This window comes from Pituophis catenifer, unplaced genomic scaffold, assembly GCF_029215685.1.
Source record: "Pituophis catenifer annectens isolate HBS135680 unplaced genomic scaffold, rPitCat1.0.hap2 SCAF_6, whole genome shotgun sequence".
Classification (NCBI taxonomy): domain Eukaryota; kingdom Metazoa; phylum Chordata; class Lepidosauria; order Squamata; family Colubridae; genus Pituophis; species Pituophis catenifer.
Window position 1 is genome coordinate 96,442,327 of NW_027256886.1, and position 23,639 is coordinate 96,465,965.

General features: G+C 38.5%; 1 protein-coding gene across 1 annotated transcript in view; it reads right to left on the reverse strand.

Annotated features, from left to right (window-relative positions):
• The window catches only part of TM9SF3 (transmembrane 9 superfamily member 3), an 80,951-nt gene that overhangs the window by 17,682 nt on the left and 39,630 nt on the right, over positions 1 to 23,639 (reverse strand). The window contains exons 4-8 of the mRNA XM_070945836.1: positions 17,220 to 17,380; positions 14,823 to 14,900; positions 4,562 to 4,693; positions 2,502 to 2,668; positions 392 to 486 (exon numbers count right to left, since the gene is read on the reverse strand). Coding sequence (XP_070801937.1) covers positions 392 to 486; positions 2,502 to 2,668; positions 4,562 to 4,693; positions 14,823 to 14,900; positions 17,220 to 17,380 — 633 coding nt within the window. The remainder of the gene's footprint in view (positions 1 to 391; positions 487 to 2,501; positions 2,669 to 4,561; positions 4,694 to 14,822; positions 14,901 to 17,219; positions 17,381 to 23,639) is intronic.

The following is a 23,639-nucleotide window of genomic DNA, read 5'->3' on the forward strand; positions in this document are numbered from 1 at the left end:
TATTTCCATTATTATAAACAATTCTTTTTAATACTACTTTTGAATCTATCAATTACTATCAGTTTCTTACCAATACATGCTAAAAGCCATAAACTCATCTTCTTAGAACACAGTACTTCACTTCCAATCATGTTTATTTTAAAAATATTAGTCTGTAATATTTTCAGCATTGGATATTAGGTGTGAAAGAAGTAGTGTACTTCTCAATGCACTCTGCATGACTTCTTCAAGTTCTCCCTGCACACATTTAGATGATCAGCTGGTTGCTTCATCAGCAAAAGTATTCTTCATGCATGAACACATATGTAGATATACCAAGAAAACTCTTGAAGTAGCTATACCATGTCTTGTGCTAGACTGCAGTATGAACAATAATCAAGAAATGCTTTACCTCCTTGCCTGGCATAAAGGCTTCCTCCAAAGTAGCCATTCACTGGTGATGTTGCAGCATAAACAAAAATAGCAGTACTTAACATTGATCCTCTCCTAAAATAAAAAACATTTTTTTGCTATACAAGTGACTGCAAAAAGAAAAGTAAACGTATAAAAATAATGTTGAATGCTTAGTTCTCATTTAGTTAAACTTTGGTTCTTGAGCTGAAAAGAGATGGCTATCATTGCCATGGTTAGTGGTATCCCAGAAATAATAAAAGCATTATGATGCTACAGGGTGGATTTGATTTAAATCAAGTCAATTTAAATCACTATTTAAATCATGATTTAAATCACTAGTAAAAAGGGTTGTTTTAAATCAACTTGATTTAAATCATAATTTTTAAAGAGCAACTGTCATCTCTATCCCGCAGTAACTCCTCCTCTGACCTGCTGTTGACTCACCGACAGTCGCAATATTGCAAAATATACAGGCTCATGCTACATAACTAAGCGCCATTTCATGCTGAATAAACTAAATTATGAATGTATCTTAAATAGAAAACTATCTTTAGATAGATTTTTATTCCAAAAGCATTTTATGAAAATAATTTTTTAAAAATCTGATTTTTTTAAAAAAAAATTAAAATCACCATCCTGTGATGCTATGACGCCAACTACAGTTTTCTTTCCATAGTTTTCAAACTACAGGGCATAGCACATCTGAGTAGAAACACTTATTCCTTGCGCACCCAACTCAATCAGGGAGATATATCAATAAAAACAGAGTGGCAGAAGGAATTTATGTTCTGTCTGAATAGGAAATAGCATACAGCTAATAGCAAGTAAAATAATTTTACTAGAAAAAAATGATACTGTGTTAATCGTTCTCCTCTATTTCAAAGCCATCCCTGCTTCTGCCTCTATTAGCATCTCTCTGAGTCTGTATTATTCTTGCAGCTTTTTTGGCTTCTACCATGTTTTCCCAAAAATAAGACCCTGTCTTATATTTTTTTGAACCATGAAATAAGTGCTTGGCCTTATTGTCATGCACTCAAAAGCCCAATTGGGCTTGTTATCAGGGGACGTCTTATTTTGGGGAAAACATGGTTGTTGTCTAGAAGCTTCTAGAAATCTAGCAAAGAAAAAATAACTTTATAGTGCTCTCAATGGTACCCATATTGGAAAGAAGAATAAAATATCTACCGTTTGATCAGTAGGCAACTAGACTGGATATATGTGGATACTTTATTCATCTTGGGAATGTTTATCTTTTATGGATATAAAATTGAAGTCCATTATAGCTAGCGGACATCTAAACTGATTTAAACAAGCTAGAGATTTTGTCATATCTTTGGCTTTAATACTATTTGATCTTCCCATCTTAATTTTGTTTAATGTTCATTTGTGTTTCCAGAAGCTTGCTATATTTTTAATGCTAAAAGCATATGTATATGTGCCAAGATCTGCATGTAATGTCATGACTGGGCTTGCTTTGTAATACTGAAACTATGCTTTATTGTTTTGGTCCCCCCCACCACAGACACTACTATTTATGGTTCTATTCTGAAATTTGTTATACTATATTAAATGTTGATATTTTTTATGTTAATAGCTACAAAAATGATTTGACTGTACAGAACCAAGTTTTTAATAAGATGTTTTATTTGCCTGAAAGGAAGTTTAGGTTTACACCCAATAATTTACTTCTAATATTGGAGGATTGTTTTGGATTTGCTCAGAATATGGTAACAGATGGTGGTGGGGAATATTTCTTCAGATCTTCAAGGGGAGAGGGGATGGTCTTAAATACAGAGAACATTCCCACTACTAGATTCGTGCTATCTTGCACATAAGTCTGATGTGAGTGAAGCTTGGTTCAATAGACTATGTTCTATTCAAGGAAGAGAGTTTAGGATCTAATTCACCATTTTAAATTTAAAATATGTTTTACCATAATTTTTACTTTACTTATGTTAATACTCTAAGCCAAATAAATATATGAGCATTATCTATGTATCTTCTGCCTGTACGGCTATTTTTCTATCTTTGGAAAACTCTAGTGCTATACAAGTGGGCCCATTGGACCTTACCAATATATTTTTATATAACCAGAAAGTAATACTTACTCTGTATACAAATCTTCCAGCATGGCAACAATGATTACTATGAAAGAAACTGCAAAGATTTGGCAGCCAGAACCAATAAGGGACGAAAATATTAAAGGATGACTAGATGGCCTGAAAACATCTCCATGAACTTGTTTCCAACCATATTCATCTCCTAGATCTCTATCCTGCACAAAACACAATACATTCATTCAAAATAACAAGAAAAAAGGTAATTGCCAAACCACAGTCTAATTCAGTCTATAAAGTATCACCCACAACTTGCTTTACTGAAACCCCTTCTAACGTGCACAGATTCTCTCCTTACTCCTGTCTTGCAGCAAGAGAAAGCTAAAAAGCTCACATCTTTGGTCACTAGTTTATGATAATCTCTGATCAACAACTTGCAATCACTAAGTAAAGTCTTATTACCACACCAGTGACATTTCTGAGGAGAGATACTGGTGATGGGAAAGGGAGTAGTAACCCATGTTGTTACTACTGTAGAAAACACATGCAAGAGAATGCACAAAAATGTATTAAGTTCTTCATGCTTGCAGTATACATCAATATGCTTTGACAATAATACTCATTTTGGATCTTCCTACCTTTATGTCAAAGCCATTTAAGCTGGATACCAACCCCAAAATAGGCTATTTACTATAAATTAGGAATACATTCATATTTTCAGGTTGAAATTGATTTCTGTCAGAAGCTGCAATTGGACAGGACCAAGACCAAGATAAAATTTGATTCAAAATGTAAGCAAACATATTTCATATGATTATTCCTCATAATAATTTCCTTTATTTTCTTAGCTGCAATTTTTAAATGAGATTTGGAGCTATACACAATGATTTGGGATTAAGAATTACGAACCCTTGCGCTAAAAGAATATAAAAGTCCAGATAATCTTCTGCAATATTTTTATTACTTCATTGTATTAATGGAGGAGTCTGAATTCTTTGTTAATAAACTAGTTCAAACAATGTAATTACAGAGAAACCAGAAAAAAATGTAAAGCACAAATATTATAAAATGACGTACGTTATTACATCTCTCATATCGACTACAAATTTAGCCTCTAATTTAGGTTTAAACATAGACTTAGTTGTTTATGTTTCATTAGATGTCTGAATGAATACATACTAAACTTAAATGCAAAAAGCTTTTAGATATGGAGGAGTTAGGGACTCTTATGCTGGCTGGAGAATTTGGCAGACATCTGCATCAGTGATAAATTGTCTATTCTACAAGTCAAATGTCTCTGATTCAATCCCTAGCTAGGAAAGATCTTTTTGAAAAGGATAGGCTCTATCAGATAATACCTTATTAAATAGAACACTCCCCTAACTAGTTATGTAAATCAGCTATTCAATAAGTGTAATCAATTTGCCCCAGACATAGACCACAGGATCAAGTCTTGAAGAAAAGATTTTTTTTTCCACAGTGAACTACTGGGGCATTGTAAAAAAAAAAAACACAATTTGGCCCCATTTTTTGGTCAACTGTATAATACTGGCACATACAAGATTCTCTTTACCAATATTCTACTACCATACATACATATCACTTTCTGATTTTCAGCGATATTGGAACATGTGCCTTGCCCAAATTTCTAACTCTAGTATAGTGAAGGAAGGGTTAGAATGATGACTGAAGAAAAGGCATTCAAAATAATTATTCATGAACATTTATCCACCTTCTTTGCCAAATAGATGGGACTCAAAATTGGCTTTATTTTAAAACTGACTTAAAAATTCTTAAAAGTTTTGAGAATACTATTCTAATTAAAGTATTGCATATAATCTGTATATTAAGCATATGGTATTTTAAAAATATCAACCAAGAGTCTATTGAGATAAACTTTAAAACTTTAACATCCTGTCAGAAAATCCATTAAGTTATTAAAAAAATACTTATAATCTTTATGCTTAGGAGACCCTGCACCTACAGAACTGGTCACATTAATTTATTATGTTTGATCCCATTTCTAACACATTCAAGCTTTCTGCATCCAGGCTTTCTCATAGACCGGACAGATATAAATTTAAGAGTGAAAATAAAAGCAAACATTTTACCATATCATCCATTTCTTCTTCTTTACTATATCGTGCATAATCTTTCCTCAGCGTTCTCATTAAAATCATAGAAACCAAGCCCACCAGGAAAATAACCATCATAAAGGAGTTGAAGATTGAAAACCAATGAATCTAAAATAAAAAGTGGACACTAATTAATATTTTTTTTTATTTACGAGCCCACAGATCTATAATTATGGAGAAATGTTCTAAGGGATGACATTGACTGTTTATGAATAGAAAGGAAGTTGAAGTACGTATAAAATTCTGCAGCCCTTTTGTCTGGCAAAGCCAAGATAAATAAAACAAAACACTATACTCCACTTTTTCCATTCTGAAGAAACACAGTGATAGAGACAAAATCTATTCACATTTTATCTTATATGAAAACATGAAAATAGTTTTTTTTTCTTCTCTATTATCACAAAGTTACAATAGCAAATCTAAGATTAGTAACTTGTTCAAATTTATTTGAAATGGATTTCAGAAAAAATGAAATAAGTATCTATGGTCCATTCTTCAGCTGAACATGATTTCTTCAGAAGCCAGAACAGAAATTTGCAGCTAACTTACTAACTTCCTATTGTAATTTATTAGAAAGCCAAAACCAGTAATTTTTCACATGAATATGTTAAATGCTCAATGAAAATGCCCTGGTCTCTAATTAAAATATATAGAAAGGATATCCTTTGCTCACATAATTAATAATGTTGTAAAAAGGAATTACAAGAATAAGGAAGAATAGATATTTCAAGTCTACCGAAAAATCACTCATACCAACCAAATACTCCACTATAAAGTTAATAACCCATCCTCCCACAAGAGCTGCGTTAAGAACACTATTTAGACAAGGACGAAACACATTGCAGCAACCCTGAACATCAGAAAAGGGATTAGTACACAGAGAGGAAGGATACAAACCACCTATCACCTGTTTACAATACAATCCTTTTCAAGCAGATCCAAGAAGGCTCCATACCCATTTGCATTATTCAGGTGACCCTGAGAATACAGATAAACCTTCAAGTGGCCTCAATGACTCTCAGAAAGAATGCTAAGGAGCAGATAACTGCAAGGAATATCAATCCTTCCATCCATTTGGTCAGAGCCAAAGAAGCTTCTTGGATGAGAAGCGAAATATCTTCAAGGAAAAAAACGAAGTCCAACTGCCTTTTGAAAAAGTACTTTTGGGACAGCATGAATATATTGCTTACTATGCTGCCCAAAAAGGAATTTTGATCCATTATTCAATTTACAGAACAGACTCAAAAGCCATGTTTGTTTTTGCCTTCTCACTGGTAGTCAGACTCTGTTTTACATGGCACAGTAAACAAAAGGCATAGTGATTGATAAGCAGCATGCACCAGCAAGCTGTTCTTTCTTGGAAATATCACTGGCCTATCACTGCATGCAAAATAGACGTAATGGAGTCTGTCCATGTACAAAAGATATTTGCTATAAACAATCACTGAGACCATACTGTGAAAGAATTATTGTGTCTAAAAAATAAAGATGGACTATTACTTGACTAAGAGAATTTTGTTAAATGAAGCATTGTATATCCTTTATAAATCTTAAATATTAATAGGGCTTAACTCCAAGATTGGAAGATATAAAATAAAGGTGAATGTTGGTTCCTTTGTAGTTTAACCTCCATATTAATTCCTTCACTGAACAACCTATAGGCCAGTATCTCTACTCACCTAAAATGTGGACAAATAACGAGCAATTTTACAATATGAGGATAATCTGATCCTGGACAGACGTATCAGCATCACAGCTCTTGCTATCTGGGACATTTTATTCAACACTGAGATCAGAAAATGAAAGACCTAAAAGTACTAATAGTACATTGATGGATTGAAATTGAACAAATTTTGAAGATATTTTGGAGATATTTTTCACAGCACTGGGTCCTTCAAAAAGCATGCCACATTTGTAACCTAAAGCACCCAATACAATACTGAAATAATTTTGGGCTTTTTTCTTCTCTTCAAAGGTTTAATCCAGTAGCCATGAAACTTTTGAAGCTAAAGATATAATGCAAAGATATACTTTTAGAATTAGTCTAAATGGGATTTTCCACATTTCTAACTGTTTTTTATTTGGCTTTTCAAAATAGAGTTGATGAACAAGTTTGGTTGGTTGGTTGGTTGGTTGATAGATGGTTTCTTACTGGCTAACACTAAACTTAAATCTCTCTGGAGTTAGATTGATGGGAATTTAAGAGTTTCCTGGAGTTGCCTTTTGAAAGCTGGCTCCAACTATGGCTCCAACTATTACTATATCTCTAGGGATATTTTTGGTACCACCAGAGCCAATATCAAGTAAAGAATAAGTTATACAAAGCAAAAATTAAACATGTCATTGTTTCTAACTAACTGGAATTTGAAAAGATACAGATATACAGGTATGTATATATGTATGTATGTATGTATGTATGTATGTATGTATGTATGTATGTATATATGTATGTGTCATCCAGATCTCCACATGGGTTTCTTCAGCATGCTTGCTATCGGCTGCCTTAGTAATGGGGAGGGGGGTCTTGGGCTAGGAAAGTGAGCTGGAGTAGTCCCATGAGAACTGAAAGGGAGGTTTGCACTCAACCATCCTGAGACTCCAGATGGGAGACAAACCTGAAGATGGACTTTTCCACAACATCATACTGGACGTTGATTGGACTCCAAGTGCTGGACCCTGGGGAGAGGGATTTGGAGTGACTTTCAATCTGTAACTTTCACATGTTTTGAATCAGATGTTGCCTTGCTTTCGTTCCTATCACTTCAAACTTAGTAAAAATACCTCTTCTCTAAATCAATGGAGTTGGGAGTTTTCTTTCTTGAGTTTTGAATGGAGGTAGGCCTGACAGTGTGTGTGTGTGTGTGTGTGTGTGTGTGTGTGTGTGTGTGTGTGTGTGTGTGTATGTATCCATCCAATTTCTTTGTATCCTGTGGAGAAGAAAAAGCTACTACCACTTGAATGACAAAAAGTAGCTTCCTTTATCAGAGGTAAATTCAATTTGAAAAATTGACCTGAGATTATTTTATGTTATTTGTTAACCATTTATGTATATGATTTACTAACTGAACAAATAAATTGACATTGACCACCTGTTATTCCAGTGTGTACTTTGTATCACTATTTAGTAAATATTTAGCATATTTATATTATCACATTATATATAAATGAACTCTTTAAGACTCATTTATATGAGGACAGATTAATGAAGATAGAAGCGTATGTATGTATATGTGTATAGGTATGTGTGTAGGTAGGTAGGTAGGTAGGTAATCCTCAATTTATGACAATTATGTTGCTAAGGGAGAAATTTGTTAAGTGAGTTTTGCCCCATTTTATGACTTTTCTCGCTACATCTGTTACGTGAATCACTGCAGTTCTTAAATTATGTAGTAACATGGTTGTTAAGTGAATATTGTTTCCCAATTGACTTTGCTTGTAAAAAGGTTGCAAAAGGGAACCACGTGATTCCAGGACACTGCAACCATCATAAATGTGAGTCAGTTGTCAAGCATCGAAATGTAAATCATGTTACAATAGGAATGCTGCTAGTCATAAGTGTGAAAAATGGTCATAAGTTATTTTTTTTCAGTGCCGTTGTAACTTTGAAGAGTCACTAAATGAATACTGTATACACACGCTGTATACTGTATACTCTCTCTCTCCCCCCGTCAAGAAAAACACAGAGAAAAGAAAATTAGTGTGGACAGGATCAAGATCAAACAAAATGATAGTATCAGAGACTTAATACTGACAATGCCAATGTTAGCCAATTTTCAAATTTTCAAATCAGTGTCAGCCTCTGCTCTTTTGATGCTTACTTGCTCGGCTGCCATGGAAACGGGGGAGGGGGAGCTAGGGGGATTCTTGGGGGGGAAGCATGCTGGAGGAAAATGAAAGTGAATCTTTGCTGCAGTTCTTTCTTTCAAGTTGATATGTTTCAAGATCAACGGTCGTAGCATATCAGGAGGAGGACACTGCCAGACGTGTGCTCCCACATGACCCCTGGAGGACCTGTGGATTGGATGATTTACCCCCTAGCCAAGCGAAAGGCGAGAATCAGAATGAAGGGCATTCACCAGGGCCGGAGATTGGTGGCGGAGTACACCCAGGAGTTCTGCAAGCTGGCACCCTTCATGAGAGGGTGGTCAGAAGTGGCCCTATTAGAGAATTATAAAGATGGATTGAATGAGGACATCTACAAAGATTGCCAGGCACGGGGGGTCCCCGAAGATCTGCAGAGCTGGTATGTGGTAGCAGTGGACGTGGAGATTGATCTGGCCCGAAGCCAGATCCGTGGTGGCCGCGCCTGGGATCAGTCGTCCTCCTCATTCCACAAGGGGGCACCAAAGGCAGCAGTGGGGAAGACAGGGCCCAAGCTAAAATCCTCCGCGTGGTGAATCACAATGGGGGCCCCATGATCATCCCAGTAGAATTAAGGGTGCCATCCACCGGGTCCCACGGGCAGATGCCAGCCCTCCTAGACTCTGGATGCACCAGGTACATAATCAGCCCAGACGTGGTCGTGAAGATGGGCCTAAGACTAAAAGCTTTGAGAAGGCCCATCGCATTCTGTCAGTTAGACGGATCGGTGGCAGGAGGGGGCCCAGCCAGTTTTGTGACCGAACCAATCGAGATGCAAATGGGGGATCACCTAGAGACTCTTAGTTTTATTGTGGCCCCAGGCATGGAGCGGCCCCTCATACTTGGACTGCCTTGGCTCCGTAAGTGGAACCTGCGCATAAACTGGATAACAGGAGTTTTGCGCATTCGCTCCGAGAAACCAGGGAAAGAAAGGGAAGAACCCCATTTGGTGGACGGAGTGGAAATCGAGGGGGCGGCACCGGCAACAGACCACATTGAGGAGGAGGAAAAGATTCCAAAGGAGTATTGGGACCTCCAGGAGGTTTTCAGCGAAAAGGCCTCAGACGTGCTGCCCCCCCCCCCCACTGGCCAACGGACTGTACCATTGAAATACTTCTTGGAGTAAAACTCCCTAAACCAAAAATCTACCCCATGACCCCCTGGAAGCTGGGGGAACTACGAAACTTTATTGACAAAAACCTAGAACAGAGTTTATCCAACTGGCCAGGCCGGGGGTGACAGCGCCGGTACTTTTCCAGGAGAAGGATAGGTCCTTTCGCTTATTTATTTATTTATTTATTTATTTATTTTATCACATTTGTATACCGCCCTACTCCCGGAGGACTCAGGGCGGTAAACAGCCAAGATAAAAATACAAATAACATACAAAAGTTAAAAGCTATTAAAAATAGATTAAATAATTTGGGCTCAAAAAACAAATTTAAAAACATCCAATTTATGTAAAACATTTAAAACCCAATTTAAAAGGGAGAGTTAGGCCAGACCAGCCTGTTGGAATAAAAACAGGCTTTTATTCTAAACGCGTTTTTAGGGCGCGGCGGAAGGTGCGTAAGTCTTGGATCCTCCGTATCTCCGGGGGGAGCTCGTTCTAGATGGCAGGTGCCCCCACAGAGAAGACTCTCCCCCTGGGGGCCACCAGTCGACATTGTTTGGCCGACGGCACCCTGAGGAGCCCCTCTCTATGGGAGTGAACTGGTCGGTGAGAGACTACTGGTGGCAGAAGGCGGTCTCTTAAGTATCCTGGTCCTGAGCCATGGAGTGCTCTAAAGGTGATAACCAAAACCTTGAAGCGCACCCGGAAGACCACTGGGAGCCAGTGCAGCTCGCGCAGGAGGGGGGTCACATGGGAGCGCCACGTCGCTCCCATCACCACCCGCGCGGCCGCATTCTGGACCAGTTGGAGCCTCCGGGTGCTCCTCAAGGTGAGCCCCATGTAGAGAGCATTGCAGTAGTCCAGGCGTTAGGTGACAAGGGCGTGAGTGACCGTGCATAACGAGTCCCGATCCAGAAAGGGACGTAACTGGCGAATCAGGCGAATCTGATAAAAAGTCCTCCCGGCCACGGCTGTCATATGCTCTTCTAAAGTAGGTAGGGGCCTTGGTAGTACAGTGGTCTAAAGCACCCTGTTATTAACACAGCTACCTGCAATTACTGCAGGTTCGAATCTTACCAGGCTCAAGGTTGACTCAGCCTTCCATCCTTTCTAAGGTAGGTGAAGTGAGGACCCAGTTTGTGGGGGCAATAAGCTGACTTTGTATAAATATACAAAAGAATGAAGACTATTGCTTAACGCATTGTAAGCCGCCCGAGTCTCCGGAGAAGGGCGGCATATAAATCAAATTAAAATAAATAAATAAATAAATAAATAAAGACAGCCATGAGTCCAGGAGGACACCCAAGTTGCAAACCCCATCCGTGGGGGCCAACAACTCGCCCCCAATAGTCAGTGATGGTGCCAACTGACTATATTGGGACGTCGGAAACCACAGCCACTCGGTCTTGGATGGGTTGAGCCTGAGTCTGTTCCTCCCCATCCAGATCCGTACGGCCTCCAGGCACCGGGACATCACCTCGAGGGCATCATTGGGGTGGTCTGGGGTGGAGATGTACAGCTGGGTGTCATCAGCGTACTGATGGTACTTCACCCCAAAACCACGGATGATCTCGCCCAGCGGCTTCACATAAATGTTGAACAGAAGGGGCGAGAGGACCGATCCTTGCGGCACCCCACATACAAGGGGCCTCGGGGTCGACCTCTGTCCCCCTGTCAACACAGGCTGCGACCGGTCGGAGAGAAAGGAGAAGAACCACCGTAAAACAGTGCCCCCCACCCCCAACCCTTCCAACCGGTGCAGCATGATACCATGGTCGATGGTATCAAAAGCCGCTGAGAGGTCTAATAGGACCAGGACAGAGGAGCAGCCCCTGTCCCGAGCCCTCCAGAGATCATCAACCAATGCTTAGTGGTTGACTACAAAAATCTGAACGCCATTTGCGTAAAAAATGTCTACCCCCTGCCGCTCATCAAGGACATGCTAGCCTACCTAGGCAAGGGGAAAATTTTCACCAAACTGGATTTACGGGAGGCCTACTACCGAGTCCGGATTAAGGAAGGGGATGAATGGAAAAACGGCTTTTAACTGCCCGCTGGGATGTTTCCAGTTTTGGGTGCTCCCTTTTGTACTGCAAGGAGCCTGGTCTACTTGGATGACATTTTTATCTACACCGAGAACATGGACGACCATGTGAAATTGGTGAGGACTGTCCTGAAAAACCTTAGGGCTGCTGAACTTTATGCCAAACTCTCAAAGTGGGAATTCCACCAAAACACAACTGACTATCTGGGTTACCGCATCTTGCATGAGGGAATAGAGATGGAAAAGGTCCGGGCAGTATTGGAATGGGCCCCACCATGCATCCGCAGACAACTACAGAGCTTCCTGGGTTTGCTAATTTCTATAGACAGTTCATCCCCTCGTTCGCCAAAATCGCGTTGCCGATTACCAATCTTTTGAAGACAAAAGAAGAAGTAAAACCAAAGCCCTCCCGGCCCCTTGAATGGACTGTCAGGCGGCATTTGAGAAACTAAAACGTTTGTTTGCTGCTGAACCAGTCCTTAAGCATCCCGACATGGAAGAGCCTTTTGTTGTGCAGGCCGACATCAGAGATGTAGCAGTAGGGGCAGTACTTCTGCAAACTAATGCAGAAGGAAAGCTGCAACCGTGTGCCTATACCTCTCGTAAGCTGACGGAGACCGAGAGGAGATGGGCCATATAGGAGAAGGAGGCTTTTGCAGTTTCTTGGGCACTGTTAACGTGGAGACAATTTCTTGAAGGAGCTAAGCACCCCTTTGAGGTGTAGATTGACCACAAAAACTTGGAAGCTTTGAAAACGCCATGTAAACTGTCCCCAAAGCAAGTCCGCTGGGCTCATCACTTCAAACGATTTAATTTCTCCCTGCGCTACTTTCCTGGAGGGAAGAACTTTATGGCAGATGCCCTTTCGAGACTGCCGCAATACAATAGTGCTAGAGAGGAGGTGATCCGGCCAATTATCCCCTCAACGCACTTGGCTGTACCAGTAATTACTAGAGTGCAGGCAAAGGCAGATCCAGCTCTATCGGATGATTTGTCTAAGCAACTACAAGGAGCTCTAAAGACCGACGAGTGGTTTCTAGCCCACTCAAATGAATGTACACTTTGAGATGGTCTGGCTTGGATGGGAGCCAAGTTGTATGTTCCCACCAATCTGAGAGCAACAGTGTTACAACACGCTCATGATGCCAAAGTTGTTGGCCATTTCGGTTTTCTCAAAACACTACATCTAGTCAAACAACAATTCTGGTGGCCCGCATTCAAGAAGGACATAGAGGCATATGTGGCCAGCTGCCCTGTGTGTGCTTTAGCCAAGAGACCTCCGGGGAAGCCACCTGGTCTGCTTCAGAGTGTTGCCAGACAGGATGCCCCTTGGAAAGAGATCTCCATGGATTTTATTGTAGAATTGCTCGAAAGTGGGGGGAACACAATTATTGGGTGGTTACTGATTTGTTTTCCAAAAAATGCATTTCATTCCATGTCCCAAGATCCCTTCCGCAAAAACACTGGCGAAAATGTTTGTCCACCATGTTTACAGGTTACATGGTGCTCCAAAACATATAATCTCTGACAGGGATGTTCAATTTACCTCCCATTTTTAGAAAGAGTTCCTGGCGTTAATAGCACCGCCCAGGGATTAAGCTCCTGGTAAGGTGCAGTATTTGGTGGCCTGGAAACATTTCCCACTATCTAAAGCTGAATGGGTAAATAAACGAGATGTTCGAGCGCCAAAGCAAGTGCAATTGTTTCACACCAAATATCCTGATAAACCTTGATTTGTGTATATATTGTATGTTTATCTCCCTTTTATCTCTTACAGGAATAATGTCTGCTCATGGCCTAGGCCCGGGATATTTGTCGGACCCCCTGCAGCCAGCAACAATCTCCAATCGCCCGGTGTGTTCCCACAGACAGGGCCTCCTCAGGGTGCCGTAGACCAGACAATGTCGGCTGGCGACCCCCAGGGGGAGAGCTTTCTCTGTGGGCGCACCCACCCTTTGGAACCAACTTCCTTTGGAGCTCCGGATGGCCCCTGACCTTCGCTCGTTCTGCCATGATTTGAAGACCTGGCTGTTTCGCAGCCTGACTGATGGGGGGGGGGTTCTTAATAGATTTTAAATAGATTTTAAATTATTTTAATTTGGACTTTTAATTTTATATTGTTTTAATGTGCAATTGTGCATTTTATTGTTGTGAGCCGCCCTGAGTCCATTGGAGATAGGGCGGCATATAAATCGCATTAAACTAAATGAAACGAAACTCTTCTGAAGGGGGGCCAAATGTCTGCCTCTGCTCTTTCGATGCTTACTTGTTCGGCTGCCATGGAAACGGGGGAGGGGGACCTAGGGGGATTCTTGGGGGGGAAGCGTGCTGGAGGAAAATGAAAGTGAATCTTTGCTGCAGTTCTTTCTTTCAAGTTGATATGTTTCAAGGTCAACGGTCGTGGCATACCAGGAGGTATGCCAGACGTGTGCTCCCACATGACTCCTGGAGGACCTGTGGATTGGTTGATTTACGCTGGACAGTTGGGAGGGGATGCTTTCTATATGTGATTTTCACGCCTATGCTTCAGATCTTGCTTTTCTATGGTTGCATTCAGTTCATACTCAGTAAAAGTACCTTTCTCTATGAAAATGGAGTCGGGGTTTTTCTTTCTTGAATATTGAAAGGAGGCAAACCTGACAATCAGTTATAAAAATGGTTTGAACCTTACATTTTTGGACCTAAGCAGTAGTGCGGTTCTTAAGTCATTATAAAGAATTTTGTAAACTTGAGTTATTTAGCATTTTTTAAAAGTCTTATGATATGGGGGTCCCTTATCCTTTTGGAGTGGTAGATATATATTTGGAATACATTTTGTACATCTTGAGTACATTATGGATAAATTTTAAAAACAGTTGCCAAGGTGATTATGGCTTGTACCAAAATATAATTTACCACTAAACTAACTAGTGAGATTACTTCCCAACATCTTTTCTCATCTACCTTACCTCTGTCTTTGCGGGGGGAGAAAGAAACAGAGTTCCAAATAAAACATTTGGTTGTAACCACCCATCGTTTTATACAAATGCTTCTATGGTCTACTTGATACCACCAAACATCTAGAGAAATCAATATTTCATTTCAAGCTGGTACTTTGCAATATGCTAACTTCCCATTTATTTATTTTTTTAAAAAAACCTTGAGCATCAAGGAAAATATCACTGGGCACTATTTTGAGTACATAGGTTTCAATGTAATGAAATATAAAAGAAGCATACCCTGTGTTGAAAGAAAGATGGATCAAGATATTTGTCAAATCTATCTTCAAACTTCACATCTGACTTTTTCCATTTCACCTGGAGAAAAATTACATTTAAAAATCTGACACAGTATATTACAAATCAACAAAATCAACCCAGTTCAAATTCCAGACAACACTAAGAAAAACATTAACTGCTAACATACTTTTTCTAGCAAGCCATTGGTGCTGTCAAGTTTTAATAATATCATTATACAAGAACATTTATTCTTTGTTTTTAAATGTTTTAAACAACTATAAACTACCGAGAGTCACTAGAAGTCAGTAGCAATTTTATTTATTTTTATTATTAAATTAAGCTAATATAATGTTCTACAAGAGATCTTTGTCTAACAACTACTCATTCAATGTAATGAAATATGAGGATGAACTTGGAAGATAGGGGCGGGGGAAATGCTGCCTAGGGAATTATTAGATAAAACAGGAGGAGCTCACAAGTACTGAGTACAAGTAGTCCTTGACTTACGACCACAACTGAGCCCAAAATTTCTGTTGTTAAGTGAGACATTTATTAAGTAAATTTTGCCCCATTTTATGACCTTCCTTGTTTCAGTTGTTAAGTGAATCACTGCAGTTGATAAGTTAGTAACCCAGTTGTTAAGTGAATCTGGCTTCCCCATTGACTTTGCTTGTCAGAAAGTCACAAAAAGTGATCACATGACCTTGGGACACAGCAACACTTAAAAATGTAAACCAGCTACCAAACATCTAATTTTAATCACATGATCATGAGGATGCTGGAAAGGTCGTAACTGTTAAAAATAATCATAAGTAACTTTTTTCAGTGCCACTGTAACTTTGTACTGTCACTAAACGAACAGTTGTAAATTGAGGACTACCTGTAACGGCCAGAGAAAGAAACTTAGAAAGGATCTAACCTGACTGATAGTAAAAAGAGACAGCTGGAGATCTGTGCTTTCAGATTTGTATGATTATGTTAATGTAGCTTTACAGTATTTACTTTACATTAGTTCATCTTATAATGTTTCCTGTCTAGTCTACTTGGAAGGCTGACATTCAGCAACTGTTCAAATTTGCAACGATGTTGAACAAGTATTAGTTATTACCAGTCCTCATTATTTTAACCATTACAGCTCACCAGAGGTAACATAACATGATCCAGACACTCACCCATTGACCTGGAGTCCAACCATTGCATGGTTATATGATTGTATTTTTTTTTTTTCATTCCTGCCAGTTTCCCAAACTTCAAAGTCAGAGGGAAGCAGGCAGGAAATTGGAAGTATGATCACATGAGATCCTCACTTAATGATCAATACAGTCCTTGCCTAGCAACAGTAACCAGGATCTCCCAGAACTGCCATCACTAACAGCATAGGCATGTGACGTCACATTTTATAAATGCATCACTTAGCAATGGAAATTTTGGTCCCAATTACCATTGTTAATTGAGAACTACCTGTATTTTTTTATTTTTTGCTTTAATTTATATGCCACCCTTCTCCGGAGACTCAGGGCGGCTTACAATGCGTTAAGCAATAACAATAGTATTGTTAAACCAATATTATGAGCTGCAAAAAGACAATTCCAAGTGGCATCTTAAATAGGAAAATCTTTTCTACCAGATATATTAAAAGCAGTTTCAGTTTACAATTTTATGTCACCCTCTGTTGAAATACACAGGGAGAAAGGGTCACCCCAAAAAAGGAATGCCAACCATTTAAGTAGGAATGATATAGGAGTTATACCACTATCACTGAGACTATTATAAACAGAATTTAAGGAATTTCTGTCAGTGGTAGCTTTAGGAAGAAGCATCATTTAATGGAATTCTTTTTTCTAGATTACCTATAGAAGAACTGTTCTTTCAGGTCCTAGATTTAGACATTTAAATGTTAAATGTACACAGTTATGTGGGATGAGGATATGGCATACAAAATGAACAGTAAATATGTACAATCTTTCTTTTTATATAAATAGCAGGGTGACCATTTGACAGAAAGCTTTGATTTCCCCCTCACCCATTTTAATTTTAAATTTTAATTCCCTTTTTACCACATCCCCAATGTCCATGGAAATATGTATGTGGAAAAATGAAAAAAAGAATTGTTGTGATTAGAACAATCTCATTTTGTAACCATTTTAGCTTCTGGTTTGTTTATCTGGAGATAAGGGAGTTCACTTTAGATTATCCTTCTTGTTGGAATTTGGATAACACTATTCTCAGGGTGGGGAGAGTAAGCATACAATGAACTATGACACATATTGTGATTAAGGCCTGCCACCACGATATATGTATGGCCAGTACTTGGACAAAACATGGTTCTGCCAACATCCTATTTCTACAGCTTAACAGCTGTGTAACCATTATTATTTATAAATTCAGATTACTTACAGAGTAAGACATCTGGATTTTAGTGTTGGGTACCAATTTAACTTTTCCTTCGCTTGTCAGATTCACATCTACAATCCTATTTCCATTATAACCTATTTCAAGCTTTTTATATGTCCAGAGATAAAAATCTTCACCATTTTCATCTGCTTCACCAACAATACCTGCAGAGGGAGAAAGTGAGGAAAAGAAATTAATTTTCCTACACTAATTAACCATTGATTAATAGCAGTCTTCACACCAGCCTTACTAAAGAGGAGAGTGAATACTGATTTGAGAAAATCTCATAGATTCCTGATATTGAAGGAAGAGTTCACATTTCATAAATAAAACATTAATCCATAATAATATAAATTCTGCATTTTAATTTTGAAATTTGTAGTCTATGTTACAGTGTAATTTCCTTAAACTGGTTAAGGGGAGCAACAACGAACTCTGCAAAATACCAACTCCATGCAGTTCAAATTCAATGCAGCCTCCTAACCTTGGGCTTCTGACATTCTACTATATAGGCTCTTCTTAACCTATTGATTAAAATTTAAATAAACTTAGATATAAATGAAAAGCTGGAAATATAAGATTCATCCTTTTTCTATCCAAATATTAAAACATACAAGAATTAAAGAATTAATTAAAGGGTTAATAGTTACATCAGTAATATTTAGCTGCAAATCAGGCTTCCTGTAAATTAAGAAAATCTATAATTCATGTATCAGATGACTACACAAAGCTATAGCTTTTAAAGCAAACAATAAGTGCTGCACACTTAAATGTCTTCTGTTGGTGACTGCTTTTGTATCCACCTAGCACGCACTGTACCTTGTGGTTGTCCCTGACTCAACACGATTATCACCCTACTACCCTTTTTGGTAAATGGAGTAACTTCAGTTCAGACTGAAGCTGAGAAGAAAGCCAATTTCATTCTCCATATAGCCTTCTCCAATTGTGTAATAAAGCATAGTTAGGGAACTTGAACATGACAGTGCTTGTTACAATCGGTCCTAATCAACCTGCCCGGGAGCCACTTTGCCAGTCTTGTCTCCTAATAATTTGGGTTTTATAAATAATAAATTGGTTTTATGATTGGACATACATTATGGCAGTCATTCTTTGAATTGAGTATATATATTACTATAGATCTATTTTATTTCAGCATCCATGACATGCTTTCAAGCTGTAAAAAAAATCTACTGGTTTAAGAAGACTGGACTACTAGATATTTTATAACACCTGTGAAAGAGGAAATGCCAGATACCCTAGTACAGAGGAAATATCAAATGCCACAAAATCAATGAAAAAGCTTTAGGGAATGTGTTATGGCTGAAATGCTAAAGGCTCGTGGTCACAGTTTACACCAGATACTAGCAAAACTATACTCGAGATGCCTCAGAAAAGAAAAAATACCAGATGGAAAAATGCTGAAGTGATTCTTATACACAAGAAAGGGGCCAAAGATAATTTAAAGAACACTCGCCCAAAAAGCCTTCTTTCAGTCATCTACAAGGTTTTCACCAAGATAATAGGAAAAAGAACATTGAGAACATTACATGATGCATAGGCAAAGGAACAGGCAGGGTTCAAAAGTGGTTAGAGCACAATGATTGTACATCCAGGTTGTTCAACAAGTCATTGAAAGCACAATGAGTACACCAGGGTTCTGTGCATGGCTTTCATTGACTAAGAAAAGGTATTCAGTATTTCAGCAAACAATAATCAATGCATTGCTCAACCAAGGTGTAGACACTGCTTACATAAACTTACTACAATTAATATATGAAAAATACAATGGCAACAATTTGCCTTAATGATCTTAAAGTAGAAATCAACATTGAACAAGGTGTACAAGGTGATACAATATCATCTATCCTTTTCTCAACCTGCCTTGAAGAAGTATTTTGTAAACTAAACTGAGCAAAAGATGGAATAAAAATCACCTATTTAAATCACTTAAGATTTGCAGATGACATTCTTTTCTCACAAGACCCACAAGAGTTACAAAGACATATACAAGAGCTGCACAAAGCAGGAGAAACATTTGGCTTAAAAATAAACCTGAAAAAGAGCCAGGTTATGTTTAATAAATTCACCAAAGAAAGATTTTTTATATATCTGGAGAAGAACTAGATGTAGTAGATCATTCTATATATACCTTGGCCAATGGTTGGAAACATGCAGAAAAGATCTTCCTGCAGTAGACAGACAATGGCTAGAATGATGATGATATGCAATAATGGCAAATATCTGTAGCTTGGGTTTAAACTCCACTGAAGATGTTACCTAGCCTAGTAATGAAATGTTCAGAAACCAACCCACAAGCTCAGGGAACGAACCCTAACCCTCATGATGATGATAATTCATACACTGCGCCATATCATAAAACTGTTTGGTTTACAGGGTGGATAAAAATTGATTTTTTTAAAAAAAAATTTTTTTTAAATTGTGATGTTTCTGCACATAGCTTGAAGTGCTTTATTCCTCCCTTGAGGAGCAAAATGGCAGCAGCCGAAAAAAAGACCCAGTTTGGGAATATTTTAATGAAGTTCCTCTACCTATGGGTAAAACAGGTATGCGTGCAAAATGCAAGCAACGCAACAAAGAGGTGCAAGGCCTAGTGGCCCAAATGAAACAACATCATGAGAAGTGCTGTGATGAAAGGACCATGTTTGAAGAGGCAGGACCCTCAGGTTGGTAAACTGTTTTTATTTCACCATATTTTATTACTCGGTTTGTTTATGCAACAAACACTTCTTTCCGTCTGCTTGAAAACCCACACTTTGTTAATATGATTCAGTCACTGAGAGTAGGTCTGGAGGCCATCTTTTTCTTTGGATCTTTAGGGCTGCCACACTTAGTGCTGTGGGCAACTAGGAGGGGGGAATTGTATGGAGTAGCAGGGATACCTAGCCATAACATCATTCTTTTCTCTGAGAGTCAAGGACATCCAGCCTGCACCTGGAATGACATGTCTGGGACGGTGCATTGATTGGACCAAGTGATGGACAAGTGGGTGCAGGGGAAGGGACTTGGACTTTCTTTTGGGTGGGGAAAACCTGGAAGCTTTCAGATTCGGGTTTTCCCAGATGTGCCAATATGACATCTCTAATAAAATGGAACTTTGAGGAACTTCTGGGCTCTGAGTCTTCTTTCATTGGGAGTGTTACTTGGAACCCTGACATTAGGATGCAGTCCACCAAGTAGATTAGATGTTGCAGGGAAACTGCTGGGTAAAGTATATGATGAAGAACTTATGCAATGTGCAACAAGTCTAGAAGGTAAAATTGCTAACCTAAGTCTTGATGGGTGGAGTAATGTCCACAATGATCCTATTGTGTGTGCTTGTATAACAACAGAAAAAGGGAATGTATTCCTTGCAGAAACAATTGATACTTCAGGAAATGCACACAGAGCAGCATACTTAGAAGAAGTAGCAGCAAAAGTTATCATAACATGTGGGGGGGGGAATCATATGTCAAGTACACAGGTTGGTTACTGACAATGTTGCAAATTTGTCCAAAATGAGAAGAAATTTAGAACAACATGAAGAAACTACCAAGCTAATAACATATGGTTGTAGTGCTCATTTGATGCACCTCCTAGCGAGATTTCTGGGTCCCAGAAATAAAGAGTAATGTTGTTGAAATTGCTAAATACTTCTGTAACAATCATTTTGCAGTATCAGCTCTGAAAATAATGAGTGGAACCAAGCTAACAGTCCCACAAGATGTTAGATGAAACTCTGCAGTGGACTGTTTTGAATAATATATATAAAACTGGCCTATTCTGATGACCGTTTGTGAGCAAAATCGAGAAAAAATAGATGGCACTATCACAGCCAAAACCCTCAACACTGGGCTTAAGAGAAATATTGAACATATGCTGAACATCCTGAAACCCACTTCTGAAGCTTTAAACAAAATCCCGAAAAATAGTTGTTTTATTGCTGATGCTGTTGAAATTTGGAAGGAACTGAGTGAGCACTTAATGAACTTCAGAGCTAAGGGGGAACCATTCAAGAAATATGTTTGTTGATGAGGTTTTAAAGAAAGTTTCACCAGTGAACTGGTAGAAGTCACTTAAGTACTTGGATTCAGACAGTGTTGAAGTAATGATTTCACTTTTAACCGCAGTGGCCTCTTCTGCTGGCATTGAAAGAATATTCTCTTCCTTTGGACTTGTTCACTCTAAATTGAGAAATCGTCTGGGGCCTGATAAAGCAGGAAAGCTTGTTTTTGTTTTCCAGATCATGAACAAACAAGAGAACGAAGATGAAAATGAGTGAGCTGCAGAAGACCGTGTTTGAAGAGTTTTTTTAATGTGAACCCAACTGATATATTCAATTTAAGTTCTTTTGTTTGTTTTTTTAAAGATACTTTGTTTATGCACTTCAGTTACTAAACATTGATGTTTAAGCAAATACAAGAATATGTAATATAGTATTATTATTTCAATTAAATAAAAGAATGAGTTCTCCAACTATGTGTGATTAATCTAAAATCGGTTCTGATATCGTTGCTTCACTAACCTGACAACTTATTATTCTAAAGAGGAAACCTTCATTTTGTTTGCAAATAATAATATTAAAGATTCTAACTACCAACAAGAATGAGTCCTTACATTTAAAGAGCACCCGTCATTTCAGATCCATCATGGCAGCGAGTGTTGGTGGGCATTCACCCACCTGCTGCCTGCCATGTCCCTCACCACATCACTGCCGCATCACCAGCCGTCCCATTAAAGTGAATGGGACTGATGGTGAGTCAACAGCAGGTCAGAGGAACTTCCGGTTGATGTCACGGCGAGACAGTTGGGGAAATAGCGGGCTCTGATGAGTCCCACGAAAACCCCCGCCGATGGGTCTGCGGACCGAACCTGTACTGAAGGGACGGGGGAAAGAAGAGGGGTGCCTCAGAAGACCAAGAGGAACAGGCAAGATCCTCGGAGATCAAAGGGAACCCTCTGTGAGTCGGCGGCGGGGGGGCGGCAGCCATGGCGGCTGCCACGAAGCTGGGACAACTGGGCAAGAAAAGTGCTGGAGGAAAGCGAAGTAAAACGGAGCCTTCTGAAGCTGGGTGAGTGACAACAGCCGAGACTTGTAACAACGCTTGGAGCTATATTAGTAACTAGAAGACCCTTAGCCTAAAACAGCAGCTAAGCAACGAAGGGGCTTTGGAAATTTTTTAAACTTAACTTTATAGAACAAAGACCCAAGAAACAACTAATTTTGGAACAGAACTAAGAGACTTAATTTAGAGATATGATAAAAGGACTAAACACTTTAAAAAATTGAATTGGACTAAGGGGGGAAAAAAGATGATTTAATACTTTTTTAACTAAAAGAAGAAAATAAAGTGGATGGTTATATAATAAGAAATAAAACGGAGTCTTGCATGACTAATGGGAAATGTGGATTATAGAGAGACACCATCTGGTGTAAAGAGGAACTTTGTAACCTCCCTTTGTTATGAGAACTTTGAGCTCTACAGAAAAAAAAAATTGCTGAACTGTGGAGGAGGATTTTTCTTTCCTGACTGCAAGCAGCTGGACTTTGGTGAAAAGAAAAGGAATCTACAATGGAACTCCTACAGTTGAACAAATCATAATTTGAATGTTGGCGCAGGAATAGAAGAAGGATTAAGCGCTGCCTTAAAAGAAAGAGATTTGATACATTATATCCGGAATAAAAATATGAAAAGAGATTTAATTATGGAGAATAAAATTAAAAACTTGGAAAATGGAAGGAAATTTATGTTTGCAGACTAGGAAATGAAGATAATGTGATTAAAAATAAAATAAAGTAAAGATGATTGTAATAAATTAAAGGGAGGCTTTTATAGAAATTAAGAATGTTAAATGAAACTAATTAATACATGTAAAGATATGTTTAATGCAAGAACTATGTTTTAATGGTAAAATGTTAAGGTAAAGAATAAGGATGAATATGATTAATTGAAAATGCTAAAAGGAATTTAAAAATGTTTTAAGCAAGAACCATGTCTCAAGATTAAAATGTTATGAATGCTATGAAAAAGGATAAAGAAAAATATGATTAAATGAAAAGCAATGCATAGATGGAGGGAAACAAAGAAAGTTTTAAGTAGAGATTGTTAAACCAACTATGAACATGCTGTATTGAACAGCCAAACAAATGGTCATGCTGGGTATCAGCCAAAATGAAACTTAATATGCCGTGTAACAGCCAAAAAACAAAAATAGAGATGCTGTGTTCAACAGCCAAACAAACCTGAAGATGTGTGTAACGGCCAAAAAACAAAATTAATATGCTGTGTTTAACAGCCAAACAAAGGGCATGCTGGGTAATGGTTAAAAAAAAAATACAATATATTAACAGCCAAAACAAAGGGTTATGCTGTGATTAACAGTCAAGAAATAGAAATGATTGGTTTAACATCAAAGATAATAAAA